At 39.7% G+C, this 24,103-nt stretch overlaps 1 protein-coding gene across 1 annotated transcript in view; it reads left to right on the top strand.

The window, feature by feature from the left end:
• slc39a12.S (solute carrier family 39 (zinc transporter), member 12 S homeolog) overlaps positions 1-19,682 on the top strand; it is a 28,178-nt gene extending 8,496 nt beyond the window's left edge. Inside the window, exons 3-12 of the mRNA XM_018269121.2 lie at positions 1,050-1,257; positions 1,960-2,153; positions 3,329-3,509; positions 3,839-4,011; positions 5,225-5,386; positions 6,727-6,834; positions 16,051-16,129; positions 17,263-17,421; positions 18,177-18,364; positions 19,255-19,682. Of these exons, the coding sequence (XP_018124610.1) occupies positions 1,050-1,257; positions 1,960-2,153; positions 3,329-3,509; positions 3,839-4,011; positions 5,225-5,386; positions 6,727-6,834; positions 16,051-16,129; positions 17,263-17,421; positions 18,177-18,364; positions 19,255-19,383 (1,581 nt within the window). The 3' untranslated portion in view covers positions 19,384-19,682. The remainder of the gene's footprint in view (positions 1-1,049; positions 1,258-1,959; positions 2,154-3,328; positions 3,510-3,838; positions 4,012-5,224; positions 5,387-6,726; positions 6,835-16,050; positions 16,130-17,262; positions 17,422-18,176; positions 18,365-19,254) is intronic.
• Positions 19,683-24,103: the final 4,421 nt, after the last annotated feature.

The raw sequence follows: 24,103 nt of genomic DNA, 5'->3' as shown, positions 1-24,103 counted from the left end.
ATGCAGTCATGTTACCCTAAGGAACATATCCAAAATACAATCATTTATCACCCAAGCTGCTGACAAAATTCTTATCCACTCTCTCATCATATTACATCTAGACTACTGTACCTCTCTTTTAATTGGCCTTCCATGTCAGAGACTGTCACCTCTCCAGTCTATAATGAACACTGCCGCCAGGCTTATACACCGCAGGAACCGCTCCTCCTCTGCCATGCCACTCTGCCAATCTCTGCACTGGTTTTCACTACCTTTCAGAATAAAATTCAAACCAATGACCCTGACATTTGAAGCAATTTATAACTCTGCCCCACCCTACATCTCTGAACTCATCCCTAGATACTCATGCTCCTCTATTGACCTGCTCCTCAACTCTTTCCTCATTACTGTACCTCCTCACATGCTCACATTCCAGACTTTGCAAGGGCTGCACCCCCTTTCTTTCCCACAGTCCGTCTGACTTTCTCCTAACCTTTTTGCTTTTAAAAGATCTCTTAAAACACAGTTATTTAGAGAAGCCTACCCTCATTCTGTTAAACTACCAAATTGTGTCTCAATCCCTTACCCTTCTAGATTTTTAAACTCTTTTGCACAGGGCCTTTTTCACCTTTTGTATAGGTTTTGTATAGGTTACTGGTTGCTATGTATGTCATTCTGTATGTTCTTTGTATAAGCACATTTATTTTACAACGCTACAAAATATGTTCGCAATCTAAAAATACATGTTAAGAATAAAAATACATGTTAATAATGCTTTTTTAAATTTGAGTTTATTCGTGGTAGAAAAAACTCACAAATCATTTTGTTGAAATAATCCCTCCAATCTAGTAAATCAAAGATGTCACATGGTATATCACCCTATTAAACCATCAGGAATCTGAATGACTACAGGTATCCTTGTTGGGTATATTTATTTTGGTAATTAATTTTAACCAACTACTTTATGGTTTTATTTAGTAGCCAATGGCAGTATCAATGAATTTATTTTATTTTATGCATTATTATTATTTGTATTATTTATATTTATAATTTTATATTTTCTTTTTCAGTGTGCGGATGTGATTTCCATGGAGGACACATTTGCAATGGTGGGCAGTACTGTGGTTGATGAAATAAAGCTTCCCAGGCTGGCTGAAATTGTTCTTATGTTATCCCTTCAGCGTGTCTGTATAACAAGAAAAGAATTTCCAAATGCAGAATTCTTCACTGATTTCATTTTCCAATCTTTCAACCGAACTAGTGACCTGACTACCACAGGTAAGCTGAGGTTATTGTCACAGTATGTTACCTTGGAATAGTTTATCTAGTAGAAGTAAATCTAGAACAGCTGGACCTGCCAAGTACCAACTTCTTTCTCATAAAATTAGGCTTTGTTTTATCTCCAGAGGGCAGACACCATTTTGCTCAGACACCAGCAGATGTCCCTGATGGCCACCCTGAAATGATGGCATTGTATAATGTGGGCTTCTGCTGGAGTCTGAACAAGGTAAGGGCAATGCTCAGTGAGCTCAGAGGTTGCAGATAAGCTAATGGGACAGTGATTTAAGCATTAGTTTTTTGCAGGTTGTCAACATCTCCCATGACAAAATAACAACTATGCACAAGTGTTTCATAACAATTATAACACATCAAGAAAATTGCATAGCACAATCACAGTTATAGGGCATTATTTATGAAACAAAACATTTAAGAAAATAACTAGATCAAAAACTCTTCCGAGTAAGGCAGTTTTTACCTCTGTATTCTTGCAACCTATATATTTGATACACACACCCTTCTATTGAACAATGCTGAAGAATATGTTGCTGCTCAATAAAAATGTATTAATAATAATAATAATCACTCCCCTTGTTTTTATGGTTCTAAAGCGAGAGAGCTGAAGGGGAGAAATATTTCATTTACAGTTTAAGTACAGACATTTTTTAAATAACAGATAATTATGTTTCATTCCTTGGTTAGATATTGCTGAACTTCTTGGGAAACTTAAAGCCACCGGTGATTGTGGCAAGTCAAGCCATAGTCACAGAAAAAAATCAGCAAGTTCTGTGATACCACAAAAAGACCAAGAACACTTGTCTAAGCCAAATGAAGAGGAGAGGCATGACCACAGTGAAGTCTATGATGAGGAGTCACACTCAAGCTATTGGCATCAGGTAGGGTTACCTTCACAGTCAAGACTGGGGTTGATGTGAGTTATAATTTCTCAACATTTGGAAAGGATATGTTTAGTTGTCCTGAGCATTTAATCAACCACCTTCTGCAACTTAGATGTTTGAGCTATAGTCCTTTTTATACAGAATTATTACTAGAGAATTTAGCATTTCTTGTTGACTTTATAAAAATTAGGAAGAATGTCTATATTATATATATATATATATAGGACAAACTAAACAAGTGACAATAACTCATTGATTTAGGCACATTTACACTTGTGATGTTACAATTGAGACCACAGTCCCCAGTGTTTGACTTTCTTATCGTGTGGAGTCCCAGGGCATAGAAAATACCTCTGATAGAAGTTTTTGGGACCTCTCCACCTCTATCATTTTCCTATTCCTACTTCAATCTTCAAATGACGGTCTAGGACATAAGATTTTCAACCTTGAATTTAATAAATTCACCTTAATTTATTTCACAGCACTAGCACTTTAACTTAAAGTTCACAATGTTAAGCTAATTCAATAGCGACTCCTTAGCAGGAACACTTTATTTTATTGACTTATTTCAATTCATCTCCTCACAATTGATGGTACAGTTTTTTTAAGGAATTAATCAATTATAATCTTAAAAAATACAAGATATTAATTCGATATACATAGGTATCAAGCATAATATTCAAGCACTGGCATTTTAATTGATTGATGAATTCTGTACACTTTTTCACCAATTAAAATATCATAATTAATGAATTGAATTCACAAGTTATCTATTAATTTATTTTTTCGTTCGTATTAAGCGAGTGAAGGGTTTATACTTCTTTCTTTCTTTCCAAATAAATTAAACTATACTAGTAAATTATACTTCCCTCTCCTTTTAAGGTGAATGTTCTAGAGAAGAATAGGTCTGTCTCCCTTTGCGATTTTTTAAAACTTGTGATGTTACATTATGGTCGTTTGTCACTCATCTACTGCATATAAGTGACCCAATGCATTATAACCTTGAACTTTTGCCTTGCATTTTATATGAAATTATTTAAAATTTAATGTTTATCATAACTAGAACTTTCCTTGTTATTCATTTTGATTTCATTCCAAAATCCTTAATATTGCATGAATTGTTTCTCCGTTACAAGAATGCTTTCTAATCAAGCTTTTTCACTGTTTTTCAGGCTCACTCCTGTTTTTCTGTCTATGAACTTGTGAAGATATTTTTAAAAAACAGTCATTCTCCTGTTTCCAAAGAGCACTTTAAGCAAATGAGTCCAGCAATCATTCATCAGCTCCTTACTTGCACGTGCCAATCAGAAGATAATGGAACAACACAGCTTGTTCCTCCCACCACATTAGAGAGTGAGTCTTCTTTTTATTTGTACTAACAAGGGATTTTTAGATTTCTATGTATCAATGGTTAAAGTTAGAGTTCACCATTTGAAAAACATGAATCTAAAACGAATAAAGAGTGGTGAAATTTAAAGTTTTTCAAACTCAAATAAACTCGAATGCTCATCACTTGCAATTTAAACTTAAAACATAATTTCTTTCTACTTTATACCTACTTATGAACACATCTTGTACATGTTCCTGGATTATTTTTGTTTATTTTGCTGATCTAAAACATGCATAACTACAAATTTTGATTTTTATACCATATGATATAACTTATTATTGGAATTCTACAGAATATGGCTACAGCACAATCTCGGTACTGCTTCTTACAATCGGGTCCATGTTTGGTGCCACTCTCATCATATTTAGCTCTTGTGAGGAAAACTACAAACTTATTTTACAGTTGTTCGTAGGGCTGGCAGTTGGAACGCTCTCAGGGGATGCACTTCTACATCTCATTCCTCAGGTAATGTCTTTAACAAATAATCTGCTATGAGAAGGCTGGACACTTTAAAATGATCAAAGCGGATTATCTGTTGATTTTTGTAATATATACAAAATGGTGTATGGTGACAGGTGAAACAGAGAAAGTGAAATCTGGGACACGTGTAATTGACTGATACTATTAGATTGAACTTCTTAAAGGGATCCTGTCATAGAAAAACATGTTTTTTTTTTTAAAATGCATCAGTTAATAGTGCTGCTCCAGCAGACTTCTGCACTGAAATCCATTTTTTCAAAAGAGCAATCAGATTTTTTTCAATTTTGAAATCTGACATGGGGCTAGACATTTTGTCAATTTCCCAGCTGCCCCTGGTCATGTGACTTGTGCCTGCACTTTAGGAGAGAAATGCTTTCTGGCCGGCTGCTGTTTTTCCTTCTCAATGTAACTGAATGTGCCTCAGTGGGACATGGGTTTTTACTATTGAGTGTTGTTCTTAGATCTACCAGGCAGCTGTAATCTGGTGTTACGCAGCTGCTATCTGGTTACCTTCCATTGTTCTTTTGTTTGGCAGCTGGGAGGGCGAGGGGGGAGGGAGGGTGATATCACTCCAATTTGCAGTACAGCAGTAAAGAGTGATTGAAGTTTATCAGAGCACAAGTCACATGACTTGGGGCAGCTGGGAAATTGACAATATGTCTAGCCTCATGTCAGATTTCAAAATTGAATATAAAAAAATCTGTTTGCTCTTTTGAGAAATGGATTTCAGTGCAGAATTCTGCTGGAGCAGCACTATTAACTGATGCATTTTGGAAAAAAAATATTTTCCCATGACAGTATCCCTTTAACATTTTTAGAGGCCTTTTTGATGGACTATAAATTCAAATATGGTGTCAATATTTAATTTCTCTCATTCTTTGTGTAAATTTTAACAGTATTTTTTTTTTTCAAGACAACTAAACCAGTTATTTGAGCAAAGGGTAGAACTTGATGGACATCCCAGATACTATGTTAATGCATGAGAAAAATCTCATTAAGAAATTTCATGTAGAACTGTATTTACCTATTTTTGTTTGGCAAAAACTGAGAAGTCTAATAAGAAGGCCCATAAATAGGAGTAATTTGTACTAATAAATGTTAAAACAATGCTCTGTTACATGGCTATGATGAGTAGCCGGGTGATTCTTGCAATGCAAATACTGGTATGGGCTGTGTTTCATTCGTTGAATTTTTTTAGGTTCTTGGTATACATGAGAATGTTTCCCACAAGCATCCTATCCAACAAGATTACATGGAAGATAATGAATATTTATGGAAAATAACGGGAATGATTGGAGGAATTCATGCGTTTTTCCTGATTAACAAGCTTTTTTTCCTTCTTGTTTCATCTACTAAGCAGGTAAACATTCCTGTCATTCTGGAATATTCAAAAAAGGTTTTACATTATATTTTTCTGAATATAGTACAAACTTTTTTTCACCATGTTTACAAGACTTATAATAAAGGGTATAGAGTGTAAAGTATTGAAAGCTACTGTACTATGCAAAAACCAAAGCAGGATTTGTGCATAATACTTTAGAATATATTGTTTCAGTACTATAGTGAAGGTATTAAACATGCTTACAGTATCTTTCTACTTGTAACATATAATTCATATTATATATAACTGCAGTCATTTTGCAGTGCCATTTACCTGTTCCATACTTAGCTATTATATAGCTTTATATAAATGAACATATTTCTGTATGTAAGCTTTTTGTGTTCATATAAGAAGCTTTGATCAATGGCAGGTTTCTAGCATGCTTTGGTCTATTCCTGGACAAAGGGGTTATTTATCAAAGTCCGATATTATCTCAACATTTTCTGCTGCAAACTCCGATCAAATCCGATCAGGGTTTTTACTCTTATTTATGATTAAATTTTCCCAAAAATTTGCTTTGTGGGAAAAAATCAGATTTTCAGGGGTTTTTTTTCAGATTTTTCACCCGAAAACTCTGATTTCTTATGTTTTTTGGCCAAAAAGAGATGCTGGATTTTCTGATTTGAACTTTTCCATTCCAGGGAAAAATTGTCTGATTCTATTAAAAAATCACAAATTTTTCGTGATTTTTGCATTCGGAGATTAGTATAAAACCCTCTAAATGCCTCAGTATTGTATTTTTAAAAAAATGTTTGGTGGAATTTTCATACTGCATAATATATACTTCCCACCATAAACCTGCCTGTGAAAAACGAAGAAACTAGGATAAAGCTGGGTCTATTATTAACCGGCCACTAAGCAAAAAATTATTTGGATCTATACCTGTAACAGGGACTACAAAGAAAGTGTAAGTAATACTGTGATGGTGACCTAATTGGTCAAACCTGAGAAAATGGCTTAAGAAGAAGCAAATGTAAACCTATAGGGCAACATATGACTTGGCCCTGTAACCCACAGCAACTAATAATTTTCACCTTTCAAGCCAAAGAGTCCCAGACCAGAGGTAATAACCTTAAAGGGTGCATGTTTATATTGTTCCCCAAAGACTAGCACAATGTGAGAAAAAATGTAGTCATGGCTTTTTTATTTTCATAGCTCACTTTCCCCATATGTAATAAAACGCAGTAGGACGTTTGCTTTTGGTTGGTTTCAATTAAACACGTGCTCTTTTATTACATTTCCCCACTTGTTTCTCATTTTCCCTTTAGACTGTAATCTGTAGGCCCCTCTTTACCTAATATATATATTCTAATTCAAAGGGTCGCTCATTAATGAATGGGCACTTGACACATTCTCATGATCTACCACTGGATGCTCATTTAGGAGATCAATCGAGGAAAGCAAAATCTACCTCTACTATTCAGTTGGTAAGTATACTATTATAATGTCTATTAATATTTTACAGACCTTTTAACTGTACGTAATACATTTCCTTCAAAAACTTGTAGTTCTTAAAATGATTGCTTCTTACTTTCCCCTATTTCTTTAAAAAATGCCTCAAAATAAGGCCTCCAGCCCAGAAAACTAAAAACCGTTCGACTATTCGACCATTCCATAGTCAAAGTACTGTCTCTTTAATAAAAACTTCGACTACCTACTTCTAGAGATGTCGCGAACTGTTCGCCGGCGAACTTGTTCGCGCGAACATCGGGTGTTCGCGCTCGCCGGAAGTTCGCGAACGTCGCGCGACGTTCGCCATTTTGGGTTCGCCATTGTTGGCGCTTTTTTTTGCCCTCTCACCCCAGACCAGCAGGTACATGGCAGCCAATCAGGAAGCTCTCCCCTGGACCACTCCCCTTCCCTATAAAAACCGAAGCCCTGCAGCGTTTTTTCACTCTGCCTGTGTGTGCTGAAGAGATAGTGTAGGGAAAGAGCTGCTGCCTGTTAGTGATTTCAGGGACAGTTGAAAGTTTGCTGGCTAGTAATCGTTTTGATACTGCTCTGTTATTGGAGGGACAGAAGTCTGCAGGGGTTTGAGGGACATTTTAGCTTAGGTAGCTTTGCTGGCTAGTAATCTACCTTCTACTGCAGTGCTCTGTATGTAGCTGCAGTGGGCAGCTGTCCTGCTTCTGATCTCATCTGCTGACTGCTGCAATAACAGTAGTCCTTGTAAGGACTGCTTTTATTTATTTTTTTGTTGTTTTACTACTACTACTACTACTACTATAAGAGCCCAGTGCTATTAGTCTAGCAGTGTTGGGGAGTGGGACTGGTGTGCTAATCTGCTGCTCCTAGTAGTTCAGCAGCACCAACTTTAATTTTTTTTTTTAATATTCATTTTTTTTTTATTTTACTTTTTTTTATTTTACTACCGCTGTAGTAGTGTATAAGTTGACCTTTTAGGCATTATTTGCCCTGTAGGCATTATTTGCACAGTGTTTTCTTCAACCCGCCATCTAGCTGTGTGACCTTGTTCACATTCTGTCTAAATATCCATAATATTACCGTCTCCAGAAAAAACACCGGAGTGACTTTTTTCAAGCAGCCATAATATATTTTACGTAATCCGTATCCACCGCTGTAGTAGTGTATACGTTGACCTTGTAGGCATTATTTGCACACTGTTTTCTTCAACCCGCCATCTAGCTGTGTGACCATGTTCACATTCTGTCTAAATATCCATAATATTACCGTCTCCAGAAAAAACACCGGAGTGACTTTTTTCAAGCAGCCATAATATATTTTACGTAATCCGTATCCACCGCTGTAGTAGTGTATACGTTGACCTTGTAGGCATTATTTGCACAGTGTTTTCTTCAACCCGCCATCTAGCTGTGTGACCTTGTTCACATTCTGTCTAAATATCCATAATATTACCGTCTCCAGAAAAAACACCGGAGTGACTTTTTTCAAGCAGCCATAATATATTTTACGTAATCCGTATCCACCGCTGTAGTAGTGTATACGTTGACCTTGTAGGCATTATTTGCACAGTGTTTTCTTCAACCCGCCATCTAGCTGTGTGACCTTGTTCACATTCTGTCTAAATATCCATAATATTACCGTCTCCAGAAAAAACACCGGAGTGACTTTTTTCAAGCAGCCATAATATATTTTACGTAATCCGTATCCACCGCTGTAGTAGTGTATACGTTGACCTTGTAGGCATTATTTGCACAGTGTTTTCTTCAACCCGCCATCTAGCTGTGTGACCTTGTTCACATTCTGTCTAAATATCCATAATATTACCGTCTCCAGAAAAAACACCGGAGTGACTTTTTTCAAGCAGCCATAATATATTTTACGTAATCCGTATCCACCGCTGTAGTAGTGTATACGTTGACCTTGTAGGCATTATTTGCACAGTGTTTTCTTCAACCCGCCATCTAGCTGTGTGACCTTGTTCACATTCTGTCTAAATATCCATAATATTACCGTCTCCAGAAAAAACACCGGAGTGACTTTTTTCAAGCAGCCATAATATATTTTACGTAATCCGTATCCACCGCTGTAGTAGTGTATACGTTGACCTTGTAGGCATTATTTGCACAGTGTTTTCTTCAACCCGCCATCTAGCTGTGTGACCTTGTTCACATTCTGTCTAAATATCCATAATATTACCGTCTCCAGAAAAAACACCGGAGTGACTTTTTTCAAGCAGCCATAATATATTTTACGTAATCCGTATCCACCGCTGTAGTAGTGTATATGTTGACCTTGTAGGCATTATTTGCACAGTGTTTTCTTCAACCCGCCATCTAGCTGTGTGACCTTGTTCACATTCTGTCTAAATATCCATAATATTACCGTCTCCAGAAAAAACACCGGAGTGACTTTTTTCAAGCAGCCATAATATATTTTACGTAATCCGTATCCACCGCTGTAGTAGTGTATACGTTGACCTTGTAGGCATTATTTGCACACTGTTTTCTTCAACCCGCCATCTAGCTGTGTGTATTATCGTTTCCAGAAAAACCAACTGAGTTTTTGTTGTTGTTGTTGTTTTTTAAAAAATAATGCCAGGCAAAGGCAGGCCGCCACGCAGAGGCCGTGCTAGGGGCCGTGCTGCTATGCAATCCTGTGGCCCTAGCAAATTGCCCAGTTTTAAAAAGCCAATGACCCTGAACTCCCAAAATGCTGAAGAGGTAGTTGACTGGCTTACACAGCACACCCCATCCTCTACCGTTTCTAACTTTACCACAACATCCTCCTCATCCTCCACTGCTATGGCCACCCCACGTAACACTTCCTCCACCACCGGTGCCCCTTCTTCACTGGGGTCAGAGGAGTTATTTTCCCATGAGTTTCTTGAACTGAGTAATGCGCAACCATTATTGCCAGAAGAAGATGAAGGAGATGAGGACCTTACACCAGATTTAATTCTGGCAGAGAACACGACAGAGATGGACATAATGAGTGATGAGGAGGAGGTCCCCGCTGCTGCTTCCTTCTGTGATGTGTCAGAAGAAATTGATGCATCTGAGGAGAATGATGATGAGGAGATTGATGTTTTGTGGGTGCCTAGTAGAAGAGAGCAAGAGGAGGGTAGTTCAGATGGAGAGACGGAGAGTCAGAGAGGCAGTAGGAGAATAAGACTTAGAAGAAGCAGGGAGGACAGCCCGCAGGGATCAGTAGGGCAACAACATGTATCGGCACCTGTGTTCAGCCGGCCAACGCACCCGCCATTGCCGCCAATGCCGCCAACTTCTACTGTTACCGCCAGATCGCACACTTCCAAAAAGTCAGCAGTGTGGGATTTTTTTAATGTGTGTGCCTCTGACAAAAGCATTGTAATTTGCAATGAGTGCAGTCAGAAACTGAGCCTTGGTAAGCCCAACAGCCACATAGGTACAACTTCTATGCGAAGGCACATGAGCGGCAAGCACAAAGCACTTTGGGAGCAACACCTCAAAGGCAACAGGCAAACTAAAAGCCACACTCCTTCTGGTCCAGCATCTTACTGCTCTACCTCTGCTCTCCTTGACCCGTCTGAACCACCCTCCACTCCGCCTTCCACCTTGACCACCTGTTCCCATTCCCAGTCATCTGCCACCAGCCAAGTTTCTGTGAAGGCCATGTTTGAGCGTAAGAAGCCAATGTCTGACTGTCACCCCCTTGCCCGGCGTCTGACAGCTGGCTTGTCTGCACTCTTAGCCCGCCAGCTTTTACCATACCAGCTGGTGGACTCTGAGGCCTTCCGCAAATTTGTAGCAATTGGGACACCGCAGTGGAAGGTACCCAGCCGCAATTTTTTTTCTAAAAAGGGAATACCACACCTGTACCAACATGTGCAGAGCCAAGTTACCGCATCTCTGTCACTTAGTGTTGGGCCAAAGGTCCATATGACTACTGACGCATGGTCCTCCAAGCATGGTCAGGGCAGGTATGTCACCTACACTGCCCACTGGGTGAACTTGGTAATGGCTGGGAAGCAGGGAATGGGTAGCTCAACAACAACAGTGGAGTTGGTGTCACCGCCACGGATTGCACGCGGTTCTGCCACCACCTCTACTCCTCCATCGCTCTCTACCTCGTCTTCTTCTTCTTCTTACTCTGCTGCTGGGTCCTCCTCCTCCACACCTGTGCACCCCCAGCTCCCCCTAGGCTATTCGACGTGCCAGGTACGCCGTTGTCACGCTGTCTTGGGGATGACGTGCCTGGAAAGCAAAAACCATACCGGATCTGTACTCCTGTCATCTCTGCAGTCACAGGCCGATCGGTGGCTGACCCCACACCAACTGCAGATCGGAAAAGTGGTGTGTGACAATGGAAGCAATCTGTTGGCAGCGTTGAGACTAGGCAATTTAACACATGTGCCCTGCATGGCACATGTGTTAAATTTAATAGTCCAACGTTTTGTCTCCAAGTACCCAGGATTCCAGGACGTTCTCACCCAGTCCAGAAAGGTGTCGGCCCATTTCAGACGTTCCTACACAGCCATGGCACGCCTTGCTGACATTCAGCAGCGCTACAACATGCCAGTCAGGCGTTTGATTTCTGACAGCCAGACTCGCTGGAATTCAACGCTCCTTATGTTGGAACGTCTGCTGCAACAACAAAGGGCCGTCAACGAGTACCTTTTTGAACTGGGTGGTAGGACTGGATCTGCACAGCTGGGGATTTTTTTCCCCCGTTACTGGGTGCTTATGCGCGATGCCTGCAGGCTCATGCGACCTTTTGAAGAGGTGACAAATATGGTCAGTCGCACCGAAGGCACCATCAGCGACCTAATACCCTTCGCTTTATTCCTGGAGCGTGCCGTGCGACGAGTGACAGATGAGGCTGTAGACCAGCGTGACGAGGAGCTGGAAGCGCACGATTTCTGGTCGGAATCACCAGAACGAACCCAGGCACCTGCTGCAACGCAGGGAGAGGTGCCAGAAGTGGAGTCAGAGGAGGAAGGTGGCTTTGTGGAGGAGGAGGAGGAGGACCAACAGGAGCAGGTTTCCCAGGGGGCTAGTGGTGACCTTTTGGGGACCCCTGGTCTTGTACGTGGCTGGGGGGAGGAGACCGTGGATGATGCAGTCCTTGATAATGAGGAAGCGGAGATGGATAGCTCTGCATCCAACCTTGTGAGAATGGGGTCTTTCATGCTGTCATGCCTGTTGAAGGACCCCCGTATCAAGAGGCTTAAGGAGAAGGACCTGTACTGGGTCGCAACGCTACTAGACCCTCGGTACAAGCATAAAGTGTCAGAAATGTTACCAACATACCACAAGTCCGAAAAGATGCGGCATTTACAAACCAGCCTGCAAAACATGTTGTACAATGCTTTTAAGGGTGATGTCACTTCAGGAACTCATCAACATTCCAGGGGCAGAGGTGCCAGTAATCCTGCCACGAGCACACCTGCAAGGACAAAGCCCTTTGGCCAGTCTGTAACGTCAGACATGCAAATGTTTTTCTGTCCAAGGCAGCGCCACAACCCTTCTGGATCCACCCTCAAAGAACGCCTCGACCGGCAGGTAGCGGACTACCTGGCATTAACTGCAGATATCGACACTCTGAGGAGCGATGAACCCCTGGACTACTGGGTGCGCAGGCTTGATCTGTGGCCAGAGCTGTCACAATTTGCCATGAACCTCTTGTCTTGCCCAGCCTCAAGTGTGCTCTCAGAAAGGACCTTCAGTGCAGCAGGAGGGATTGTAACTGAGAAGAGAACTCGCCTAGGTCACAAAAGTGTCGATTACCTGACCTTTATTAAAATGAATGAGGGGTGGATCTCGGAGGGTTACTGCACGCCGGAAGACTTGTTCTGACTTCTATGCAGCTGTCCTTCTCTTCAAGCCTCATGACTCCACACACAGCTGTCCTTTAGCGTCCTCCTCCTCCCTCCGCCACCGTTACAAACTAGGGTGCAAACCCTACTGGTTTAATTTTTTCTGGCCTCTGTGCTTCAGTGGCTGCAACCAAAAAAACTGGGCAAACAATGTCTACAAGGTCAACGTATGGCAAAAAATGACTATTTTCAGCATTTATATGGCATATTTTTTCTGGCAACTGTGCTTCAGTGGCTGCGTCCAAAAAAATGCATATTTTCTGCATTTATATGGCATAATTTTTCTGGCCTCTGTGCTTCAGTGGCTGCAACCAAAAAAATGCATATTTTCAGCATTTATATGGCATAATTTTTCTGGCCTCTGTGCTTCAGTGGCTGCAACCAAAAAAATTTATATTTTCAGCATTTATATGGCATAATTTTTCTGGCCTCTGTGCTTCAGTGGCTGCAACCAAAAAAATGCATATTTTCAGCATTTATATGGCATAATTTTTCTGGCCTCTGTGCTTCAGTGGCTGCAACCAAAAAAATGCATATTTTCAGCATTTATATGGCATAATTTTTCTGGCAACTGTGCTTCAGTGGCTGCGACCAAAAAAATGACTATTTTCAGCATTTATATGGCATATTTTTTCTGGCCTCTGTGCTTCAGTGGCTGCGGCCAAAAAAACTGGGCAAACAATGCCTACAAGGTCAACGACGTTGACCTTGTAGGCATTGTTTGCCCAGTTTTTTTGGCCGCAGCCACTGAAGCACAGAGGCCAGAAAAAATATGCCATATAAATGCTGAAAATAGTCATTTTTTGCCATATACGTTGAGTCAACGTATGGCAAAAAATGACTATTTTCAGCATTTATATGGCATATTTTTTCTGGCCTCTGTGCTTCAGTGGCTGCGGCCAAAAAAACTGGGCAAACAATGCCTACAAGGTCAACGACGTTGACCTTGTAGGCATTGTTTGCCCAGTTTTTTTGGCCGCAGCCACTGAAGCACAGAGGCCAGAAAAAATATGCCATATAAATGCTGAAAATAGTCATTTTTTGCCATACGTTGACTCAACGTATATGGCAAAAAATTACTATTTTCAGCATTTATATGGCATATTTTTTCTGGCAACTGTGCTTCAGTGGCTGCGACCAAAAAAACTGGGCAAACAATGCCTACAAGGTCAACGTATGGCAAAAAATGACTATTTTCAGCATTTATATGGCATATTTTTTCTGGCAACTGTGCTTCAGTGGCTGCAACCAAAAAAACTGGGCAAACAATGTCTACAAGGTCAACGTATGGCGAAAAATGACTATTTTCAGCATTTATATGGTATATTTTTTCTGGCAACTGTGCTTCAGTGGCTGCAACCAAAAAAACTGGGCAAACAATGTCTACAAGGTCAACGTATGGCGAAAAATGACTATTTTCAGCATTTATATGGCATATTTTTTCTGGCAACTGTGCTTCAGTGGCTGCGTCCAAAAAAACTGGGCAAACAATGCCTACAAGGTCAACGTATGGCAGTTGTTTAAAGAGAACAGTAGATTACTAGCCAGCAAAGCTACCTAAGCTAAAATGTCCCTCAAATCCCTGCAGACTTCTGTCCCTCCAATACAGAGCAGTATCAAGCAGATTACTAGCCAGCAAACTTACTATCATCTGTCCCTGAAATCACTAACAGCTCTCCCCCTACACTATCTCTTCCAAGCACACACAGGCAGATTTTTCAGATACATTTTTGCCCTTGATCCCCCTCTGGCATGCCACTGTCCAGGTCGTTGCACCCTTTAAACAACTTTAAAATCATTTTTCTGGCCAGAAATTTTTTTTTTAGATGTTAAAGTTCGCCTTCCCATTGAAGTCTATGGGGTTCGCGAACCGTTCGCGAACCGCTCGCGTTTTTGCGCAAGTTCGCGAATATGTTCGCGAACTTTTTTTCCGACGTTCGCTACATCCCTACCTACTTCGCCACTTTAAACCTACTGAGCTTCAATGTTAGCCTATGGGGACCTTCCCCATAAGGTTTCTAAGCTTTTCTTGATCGAAGGAAAATCCTTCGAACGATGGATTAAAATCCTTCGAATCGTTCGATTTGTGGTAAATCCTTCGACTTCGATATTCGAAGTCGAAGGATTCTACTTCGAGGATCGAATACCGAGGGTTAATTAACCCTCGATATTCGACCCTTAGTAAATGTGCCCCCTTGTGTTTGCTATTTGTTCCAAAAAATAACTCTTCAGTTGGTGTGAGTTGACATAACATGCTAGTAAATAATAGTTTAGAGACAAAGCCAGGATGCAATATACATCTGCTTTCAACATATGGTTTATTAAAGGGGTTGTATATTGTTAAGGTAACTTTTAGTACATTATAGAATTGCCTATTGTGAGCAGCTTTGCAATTGGTTTTCATTATTTATTATGTATAGTTATTTACCTTACTCCTCCACCTCTTTGCAGCTTTTAAATGGGAGTCACTTGCTGCAATGAGCAAAAACTATTACCCTGTGAGTCTTCAGTTGTACAGTTATTGTAATTTCTTCTTATTGTTGCTATCTTCCTATTCCTTCTATACTTATTCTAGATTCTTATTCAAACCACTGCCTGGTTGCTAGAAAAAAACAAGACCCTAGCAACCAGATAGCTGCTTAAATACCAAACTGGAGAGCTGCTGAACACAAAAAACAAAATAACTGAAAAACTATGCAAAACCAATAACGAAGACCTAATGCATACTGCCTTGTCTAATAGGGCTAATGTTCAAATGTTCATGCATTCTTTCTATCTTTTAAAATGAAATGCAATATACAGATATACTTTTTGCAGTTTGGTAAAAACCAATGTGAAATGGTGAAATTCAAGACTTTAAGATTACAGTTTATCCCACTTCCTTGGTCTTTGATAGCAACTGAGATTACGGATCTAACTGGACACCCTGAGTAATAACATTCCCTGAGTAATAAATTCCTCCTAAGCCAACTGGTAAACAATGCATTTTCTCTTCTGATGTAGATGCATTTTCTGGCCAAAATCCACCCTGGCGTGCAGTTGTGTTTGCACATCATGTTTTCTAACTAGCAAAGCTACACCAGAGAAAAAATGCATTGTGTGCCATTAGACAGTGCCATTAGACAGTAGCCTAAAGGTGGCAGCTAGGGAAAGAAAAGAGCTTTTTTATACAGAGTTAATTATATGATCTTATATTAGCAATGTCTACTGTATATCAGAGGATGGAAAGGGGAGTAGTAAAAGTTAAAATAAACATAATCATTACACTTTGATTGTTGAAAATGTATAAAAATATACAGTATTACAATTTTCTCAACTACTGCACACTTTCTCACTCTATTTGGTTTTATTTGTTCTTTAAAAGAGAAATCCAGATGACTGTGAGCATTCTGAAGTTTCCATCCCAGAAACTTTACCTGTTAGTCTTAAAGAAAGAAAGAAAAGTAAGTAGCCTGAAACAGCCATGAATAATACGTGTTAACTATGATATAAGCGGGGTCATCCAATTCAACCTTGCCTTCCCAGGTTCCAACAAATCATAACTGTATAGATTTATTCTGTACCTCATTCATCATGAAAACATTCATGCGCCACTTAAATGCTACACAAAAGTCTTAATCCTGGAGCAAGTATTATTCTCTTTATAGCCAAAAGATATTGGCTGGGGGGGGGGCAGTAATCTAAATGTGGAATAAATATAAGCCCAAGATAAGTAAATGCATATGCTGATAAGATGTAACTACCATATATACTCAAGTATAAGCCGAGTTTTTCAGCATCCAAAATATGCTGAAAAAGTCTACCTCGGCTTATACTCGGGTCAGCGGGCAGTAGCTGAGATTGCAGTCACTTTTAATCATTCCTATACCAACAGTTCACTTGGGGAGAGACTGCAATATCACACATCACCCTCTGTTGGTTATATGAAAGATTAACAGTGACTGCAATATCACACAGGGCCCTCTGTTGGTTATATGAAAGAATAACAGTGACTGCAATATCACACAGCACCCTCTGTTGGTTGTATGAAGGATTAACAGTGACTGCAATATCACACAGCGCCCTCTGTTGGTTATATGAAAGATTAACAGTGACTGCAATATCACACAGCGCCCTCTGTTGGTTCTATGAAGTATTAACAGTGATGGCAATATCACACAGCTCCCTCTGCACATGGTAGTGGGACAGTGGGACAATGCACACAGTAATCCGTTTGGCAATTCTCTGTCAGCATCAACTTTGCAAAGAAGTCCGGTTGATCGCTGGGGGGTCTCTTTGGCGGAATGTGCGCTGCTGGGAGACAGGGCTGTAGTTGTGTCTAGGCTTATACTAGAGTCAATAAGTTTTCCTAGGTAAAATTAGGTACCTCGGCTTATACTCGGATCGGCTTATACTCAAGTAAATACGGTACTTCCAAAATTTTTCTTTGTTCATAAGTTATAACTGTATTTTCCTGAGAAATAATTTAGTGAGAATGAAAGTTGAATTGACATTTAAAAAGAAATTAGATGTTAACTGATATATATTTGGAAAATGCAATGATGCTACACAATGCAGTTATATTTTTCTGTTTTAGGCAAAGGAATAAGTTTACTTGCCATAATGATTCTGGTGGGGGACAGCCTTCATAACTTTGCAGATGGAATGGTGATTGGGTCAGCCTTTTCATCCTCAACTGAGACCGGGATTGCCAGTACAATTGCCATTCTGTGCCATGAAATTCCTCACGAAATGGGTATGTTCTAGTTTCCTAGTGATCTCTTTTGTAAGGCTGTGTTATGGCATTTCCATAGGCCATGCGGTTCTTTGTCTAGACTTATTCTGCTTTACATAACCTCTATGACCATAGAAGGACCAAGGTGTTTGCTGACAGCATTTTCAAAAAGAAATTTTAAAAAGGGTGAAACAGAAGGGTTAAAAACGGTAATTAATAAACAAACAAACAAAAATAAGCAAAATAATTTAAACTGCGGAAAGGTACATTCGAAAAGTAAATCATTAAGAACAATTAAACAAAAAACCCTGCAAATTGTCTCAGAATATCAATAGCTTAATTATTCTAAGGTAAACTTTCATTTTCATGTAAATCACTCTTCAGCCAACATTACCCTGTCTGGCATCTCCATATCAGCTAATATCATCAATCCTTTAACATGTGCCCGTTATGTTAAGGATCAAATGATTCTTTCCTGACCTCTCTCTCTCTCTCTCTCTCTCTCTCTCTCTCTCTCTCTCTCTCTCTCTCTCTCTCTCTCTCTCTCTCTCTCTCTCATTCAAGAGGTTTCATAAAAACCATCAGTTTTTATCTTTTTATGGGCATTACAAAAACATTAATGAATGCCTTTGTAAGAATAGCAGAATGTATTATTTTAATATGTGCTATTGTACTTTGATATTTTCCTGTTCATTATAGTGTATGTTTATTTTAAATAAAAAACTGTAAATCTTTCTATCACTATATAAAATATTTTGTTATTCTTTACCTTTCAGGTGACTTTGCTGTGTTATTGAATACAGGACTCTCTGCAAAAGTTGCCTTTCTAATGAATTTCATAAGTGCATTAACCGCCTTTGCAGGTCTTTATATAGGCCTCTCTGTTTCAGCCAATCCTGATGTTCAGATATGGATATTTGCTGTCACAGCCGGGATGTTCTTATATCTGTCGCTTGTTGAAATGGTAAGAAAATCGCAGTATTTACTAAAAGTATTTTAACTGAATTTATTGGCAGGGTATTGAGAAAGAATAAAATTCTGTCTATGCAGATTCCCCCGGGAGCCCCCTGACTTGAATGGATTCTGTTCTAGCCTTGGTCATTATCACCTTGACCTTGAGGAAGAACCATCTCATTGGTTATATGGGCTGCTCTCTGTTTTCAGGGCCGGATTTACATAGTGGGCACCCCTAGGCTCACTACCGTTCGCGCCCCTGTCTCCTCCAGGGGGACTGGAGCAATGGGGATTTGCGCACGGGAAATGTAAAAAATGATTATATCTCCAGCGCATTCCCAGTGTTTTTGAACCAACGTGGGTGTGGTTGGGCAGCATGCCGTTCCCCTAAAATCCTGCTGTTTCTCTGTTCCTTGACCCCTGCTTGTTCTTTGACTACTCCTGTATTGCTGCCTGAACCGACCTTTGCTTGTTTACTACTCTTCTGGATTCTGACTTTGACCCCAGCAGGTGTCCTTGATTACTCTTTTGCTTCCGGTTTCCGGATTGGTTTTGACCCCGGCCTGTTCCACAACTACACTGTGGGTGGACTGGCTTGCTAAGGTACAAGGGAATCTCCAGTGGTTCAGGCCACAGTGTGGGCACCTTGGTAGGATAATTTCCATCAGTTCATTATTATATAGACCAAGTTTTACTTATAGTCAATTTAGCAGTGGGACATCAGGTCCTCTGGTGAGGCCTAGGAGGTCCCCTCCAACACTGCTGCAAGCTATGTTACTATTTATAACCATCTCCTTTATCGTAATACCTATTTTATCTCATTATTAGTGTATATTATTAAAAACATACTTAACTCTTTCCATGTTAAATTTAATAACAATACGTGTGTTTTTTTTCCAGCTCCCTGAGATGATTCATGTTCAAACACAACGGCCCTGGCTGATGTTTTTTCTACAAAACCTAGGACTGCTACTTGGATGGTTTTGCCTGTTATTGCTGGCATTTTATGAGCATAAAATTCAGTTTTAGAGAGAAGACCGGTGGGCTACAGTGTAAAATTGTGATCATATGTTCTCTGTGTGTTTTATGTCACATGTAAGTTCCCTCTTTTTAGGATTTCATTCACCAGGACGTGAAAGAATTGTTTAAAAATGTTGTACTTAGAATTTGTGTCTTTTTTTGCAGTTGTTTTGGGTTTGCATTGATTCAAAAAGGGGTATTTGCTCTTAGATTGATCTATGGCCTGCTGAACTTCTAATTCTCCATTATATGCATCGTTATTCCAAAAGCTAAAACCTGATAAACAATAAAGCCATGTCTGTAACTGGGCCAAAGCTTTAACACAGTTTTAACACCTCCAAAACATTATCAAGTGACTCACCACGTATACGAGTGCTCTGCCCCGAGCCTTCAGCAAAAGGGAGCGGACTTTACCATTTTGTTTTTTAGGGTAGTCACTCAAGAGCGATCCTCCAGGCAGTTGTAATAAAAAAAGGTCTTTATTGAAGTACAAGTAAGGATAACAGCTTTATGCGTTTCGTGTTCTCACAACACTTCATCATAAACTACGTTTTAACCAGGGGCGCTCCACCAATGAGGCGACTTGAGGCACTCGCCTCAGGCAGCAGCACCCCCCTGGTTGCCAGGGGTGGCAAAAATGCCCCTCCTGGTAACTAAGAGCCGAATTTCTGTTTTTTAACTGGGAAATTCGGCTCTTCTAGTGCAGAGAACGCAATTGCGCTCTCTGCACTAGCGACGTGGACCCGTCCGGCGATGAAGTTGAGAGACGGGGGGGGCGGCAAAAACTAAGGCCGCCTTAGGCGGCAAATTGGGCAGGATCGTCCCTGGTTTTAACACCCCCCATTTGCAGCCCAAAATTTTGCAAGCCATCTGCGTCAAGAGAGATGGGAAACTGAGCATGGTCTGGGTGTAGCTGGGTATGTTTAGGGCATTGCCATGGTCAGAAACCTCCCCGATTTCAGTTATGGGATGTTGACCACTTTCATTAGTTAGAGATGGTGTAATCACAGAAGCATACAGTGAGAAAAGAGAAACAATAATAAAAACAACAGTCCAGATATATGACAATTGTGTATGCAGTTGTACACGTTCCCTTTTCTTTTGTTATTGTATATATTGCTTCAAGATGGCAGCACTAAACATACAAAGTTGGAATGCTATCACAGATTAGTGTAAAGGCAGTAGATGAATGGGTAAATGTGACGCCTGAGGAGTTTAAGAATTTCTTTGCATTAATATACTGCTGACACATTTCTGCAAGAGATTATACATCATTTACATCAGCCCCTGTCCCAGAAGAGTTTATAATCATAGGTCCCTATCACGTATTGGGAGCCAATGAACTTGGCTGTATGTTTTTTGGAGTGTAGAAGTAAACCTATATGGGCACAGTGGGAAAGAATACAAAACCCCATGCAGATGCACTGGCTGTAATAAGACTCAGGACCCCAGCACTGCAAGGCAGAAGCTACCTACTGAGTCATCATGTCTGAATAGGGATATGGTTACATCCAAAATGTTTCATTTACTATGTTTTTCTAACAAATAAATGCTTTTCACTTGCTGGGGTTGTGTTGTCCTCTGTAAGTCACTGATTGAGCACCTTTGTGCAATCTTGATGGGTCACTGGCAGTGTTGAGCAATTACAGCATCAAGGTATTTCAGAGCTACAATTTCAATCACTCTAAACCAAACAAAAGTTGGTTCAAAATTATGCAAGTCTTCACCATGACTAAAAAGGCCAAAGTTGGACAGTCCTATATTGCTTGTGCCACTAATTCCCAAACTGATGAGCTGGAGGCCCATGTTGATGTTAGTTAGGATAAGATGTATGAAGAATGTCTATAGGCTCACTAGGATTCTCCCAAAAGCTCATGGCCCACCTTATGCGTTTCATACCCTCCGGTACTTAGTCATAGGTGTCTGAGGAAACCCACAGCTATCCGACCACTTATTTCGATATAAATACTACATTGATGACCTTTTGGGTCCTCCGATCCAGCAATGATTATTTTTAAAAGGGATAGAAATCTGGGTGACCTATTGCTACAACAAGACTTTGTACTTTCAAAGAAGCCAGGGGCGCAACCTGACTCTTTAAAAAATTAAACTTATTTCCTCCACCTATCCATAAGCAATCCAATCCAAGCAAAATCAGCATATTGGGTTTACTTAAAGGGATACTGTCATGGGAAAAAAAAAATTTTTCAAAATGAATCAGTTAATAGTGCTGCTCCAGCAGAATTCTGCACTGAAATCCATTTCTCAAAAGAGCAAACAGATTTTTTTATATTCAATTTTGAAATCTGACATGGGGCTAGACATTTTGTCAATTTCCCAGCTGCCCCCAGTCATGTGACTTGTGCCTGCACTTCAGGAGAGAAATGCTTTCTGGCAGGCTGCTGTTTTTCCTTCTCAATGTAACTGAATGTGTCTCAGTGGGTTTTTACTATTGAGTGTTGTTCTTAGATCTACCAGGCAGCTGTTATCTTGTGTTAGGGAGCTGTTATCTGGTTACCTTCCCATTGTTCTTTTGTTTGGCTGCTGGGGGGGGGGGGGGGAAAGGGAGGGGGGTAATATCACTCCAACTTGCAGTACAGCAGTAAAGAGTGATTGAAGATTATCAGAGCACAAGTCACATGACTTGGGGCAGCTGGGAAATTGACAAAATGTCTAGCCCCATGTCAGATTTCAAAATTGAATATAAAAAAAATCTGTTTGCTCTTTTGAGAAATGGATTTCAGTGCAGAATTCTGCTGGAGCAGCACTATTAACTGATTCATTTTGAAAAAATTTTTTTATCCCATGACAGTATCATTTAATGTTTACATGATTTTCTAACAGACTTAAGGTGTGAAGATCCAAATTACAGAAAGATTCATTATCTAAAAAAAAAACCAGGTCCCAAGCATTCTGCATAACATGTAACTTGACCCTGCGTTCTGGGTCCCCAAACAACGTTTTTTTCCTAGCACCAAGGCTGGTGTGTGCCCCTTGGATTTTGGATTAAGATTTTATATAATATATATGGTAAAACATTTGTTAAAAAAAAGTATAAACTTAACCAGGACTTTTCTAAAAAAAAAAATATCTGTACAGTGGAGAATATAAACATCATACAGTGAGAACACAATTTGCTAATTTGAGTCTTACACATTCTATAAACCACAATTTGAATGGAAGTTATAATATGAATGTTTTATAGGCTACATTGGCCACTAGATGGCAGTGATAATAAACCAGGTATGAGATTCCTTATCCAGTAACCTGATATCCAGCAAGCTCAGAATTACAGAAAGGCCTCTCCCATAGACTCAATTTTAAGAAAATAATTCTAATTTTTAAAAAATTATTCTCTTTTTTGTAATAATATAACAGTACCTTGTATTTGGTACAAGGCAACTAAGTTGCAGCCGTCCATATTGGCAACAAAACAATCCTATTTGATGTATTTAATTAAGCTTAGGGGCTTTTTTATTAAGCCTCAAATTTTTCTGGTTGAGTATTTAAAGGGGAAAAACTTTAATTATTTTTCAAAGCTGCTAAAAATCTGTATCCAAAAATACTCCTGCTAAAACCTGTCGAAATCATGTAAAAGTCAATGGCAGATGTCCCTTTTATAATTTGAAGATGTTTCTTGTAGTGATGGGCAAATTCATTTGTCAAGCGCGAATGGGTGGCAAATTTCTGCATTTCGCTGACGGCGAATAAATCAGCGAAATTGCCAAGGAAACTTTTCGCAGACATCACATTTTTTTGACACCGGCGACAATTTACCGCACGCCAGTTGACTTTAATGCAATTGGATAAAATAGGTGCGCATCACATTGTCACCGGCTTCGGAATTGTCGCTGGCGACAATTTTGACACCAGCAAATTGACTCCAGCGTCAAAACTTGCGTTTCCCGAATTTTTCACCATTTAGTGAATTTCACTGCAAATTTGGGAATTTTTCCCCAAAGCAAAACGGGACAAATTCGCCCATCACTAGTTTCTTGCCTTCAAGATCTTCGAGGGTTTTGGGCTGGTTTTCGTTTGATAATCTGACCGTCAAAATTCGTATTGACGCACCAATTTTTCATGAAGATTTATTGATAAAATTAAGGGGATTTGGGTTTAGGAGTTTGGTCAATTTTTTTTTTTAATTATAATGAGAATAAGTTGAGTTTTAGTAAAATACTCACCTTAATGTGCAATGATCTAAGTTACAGAAAGATCCCTTATCTGGAAACCCCCAGGTCGCAAGCATTACAAATAACAGATCCAATACCTATGATACCTATCAATGAATGCCATATCTTTTTACACACTGTTTAATGGAACGTAAGCTCTATGGGCACGGACCTCATTCCAACCGTGTATTGAAATCTCTAAACTCTTAAGCGTAGATGTATATTAGATGTATATAACTTAATATAACTATACCTCTGTCTGTGTTTGCACTTTGTAAAGCATTGTGTAAAATTGTGGTACTAAATAAATAAATACATGCAAATACAATAAAATGCACTTTGCACAACTTTTCCCACTTGTAATGATTTTCCACCTGAATCTCAGTGGGTTACACCAGGTCTAGAGTGAAATAAAATCATGGCTTTAGTCTGGCACAAAAATACACGACTTTCGAAACAGGCAACTCGTGGATTTTAATGGTTTATTTCTGTAATTGGGCTGAGTAGTATTAATTACTGTGTAACAGAGCTTTAAACATATGTCATTTATTTATACT

Source organism: Xenopus laevis, chromosome 6S (genome assembly GCF_017654675.1).
Source record: "Xenopus laevis strain J_2021 chromosome 6S, Xenopus_laevis_v10.1, whole genome shotgun sequence".
NCBI classification, from domain to species: Eukaryota; Metazoa; Chordata; class Amphibia; order Anura; family Pipidae; genus Xenopus; species Xenopus laevis.
The sequence above is the reverse complement of the archived record's forward strand: the minus strand, read 5'-3'. Positions and strand labels throughout refer to the sequence as shown.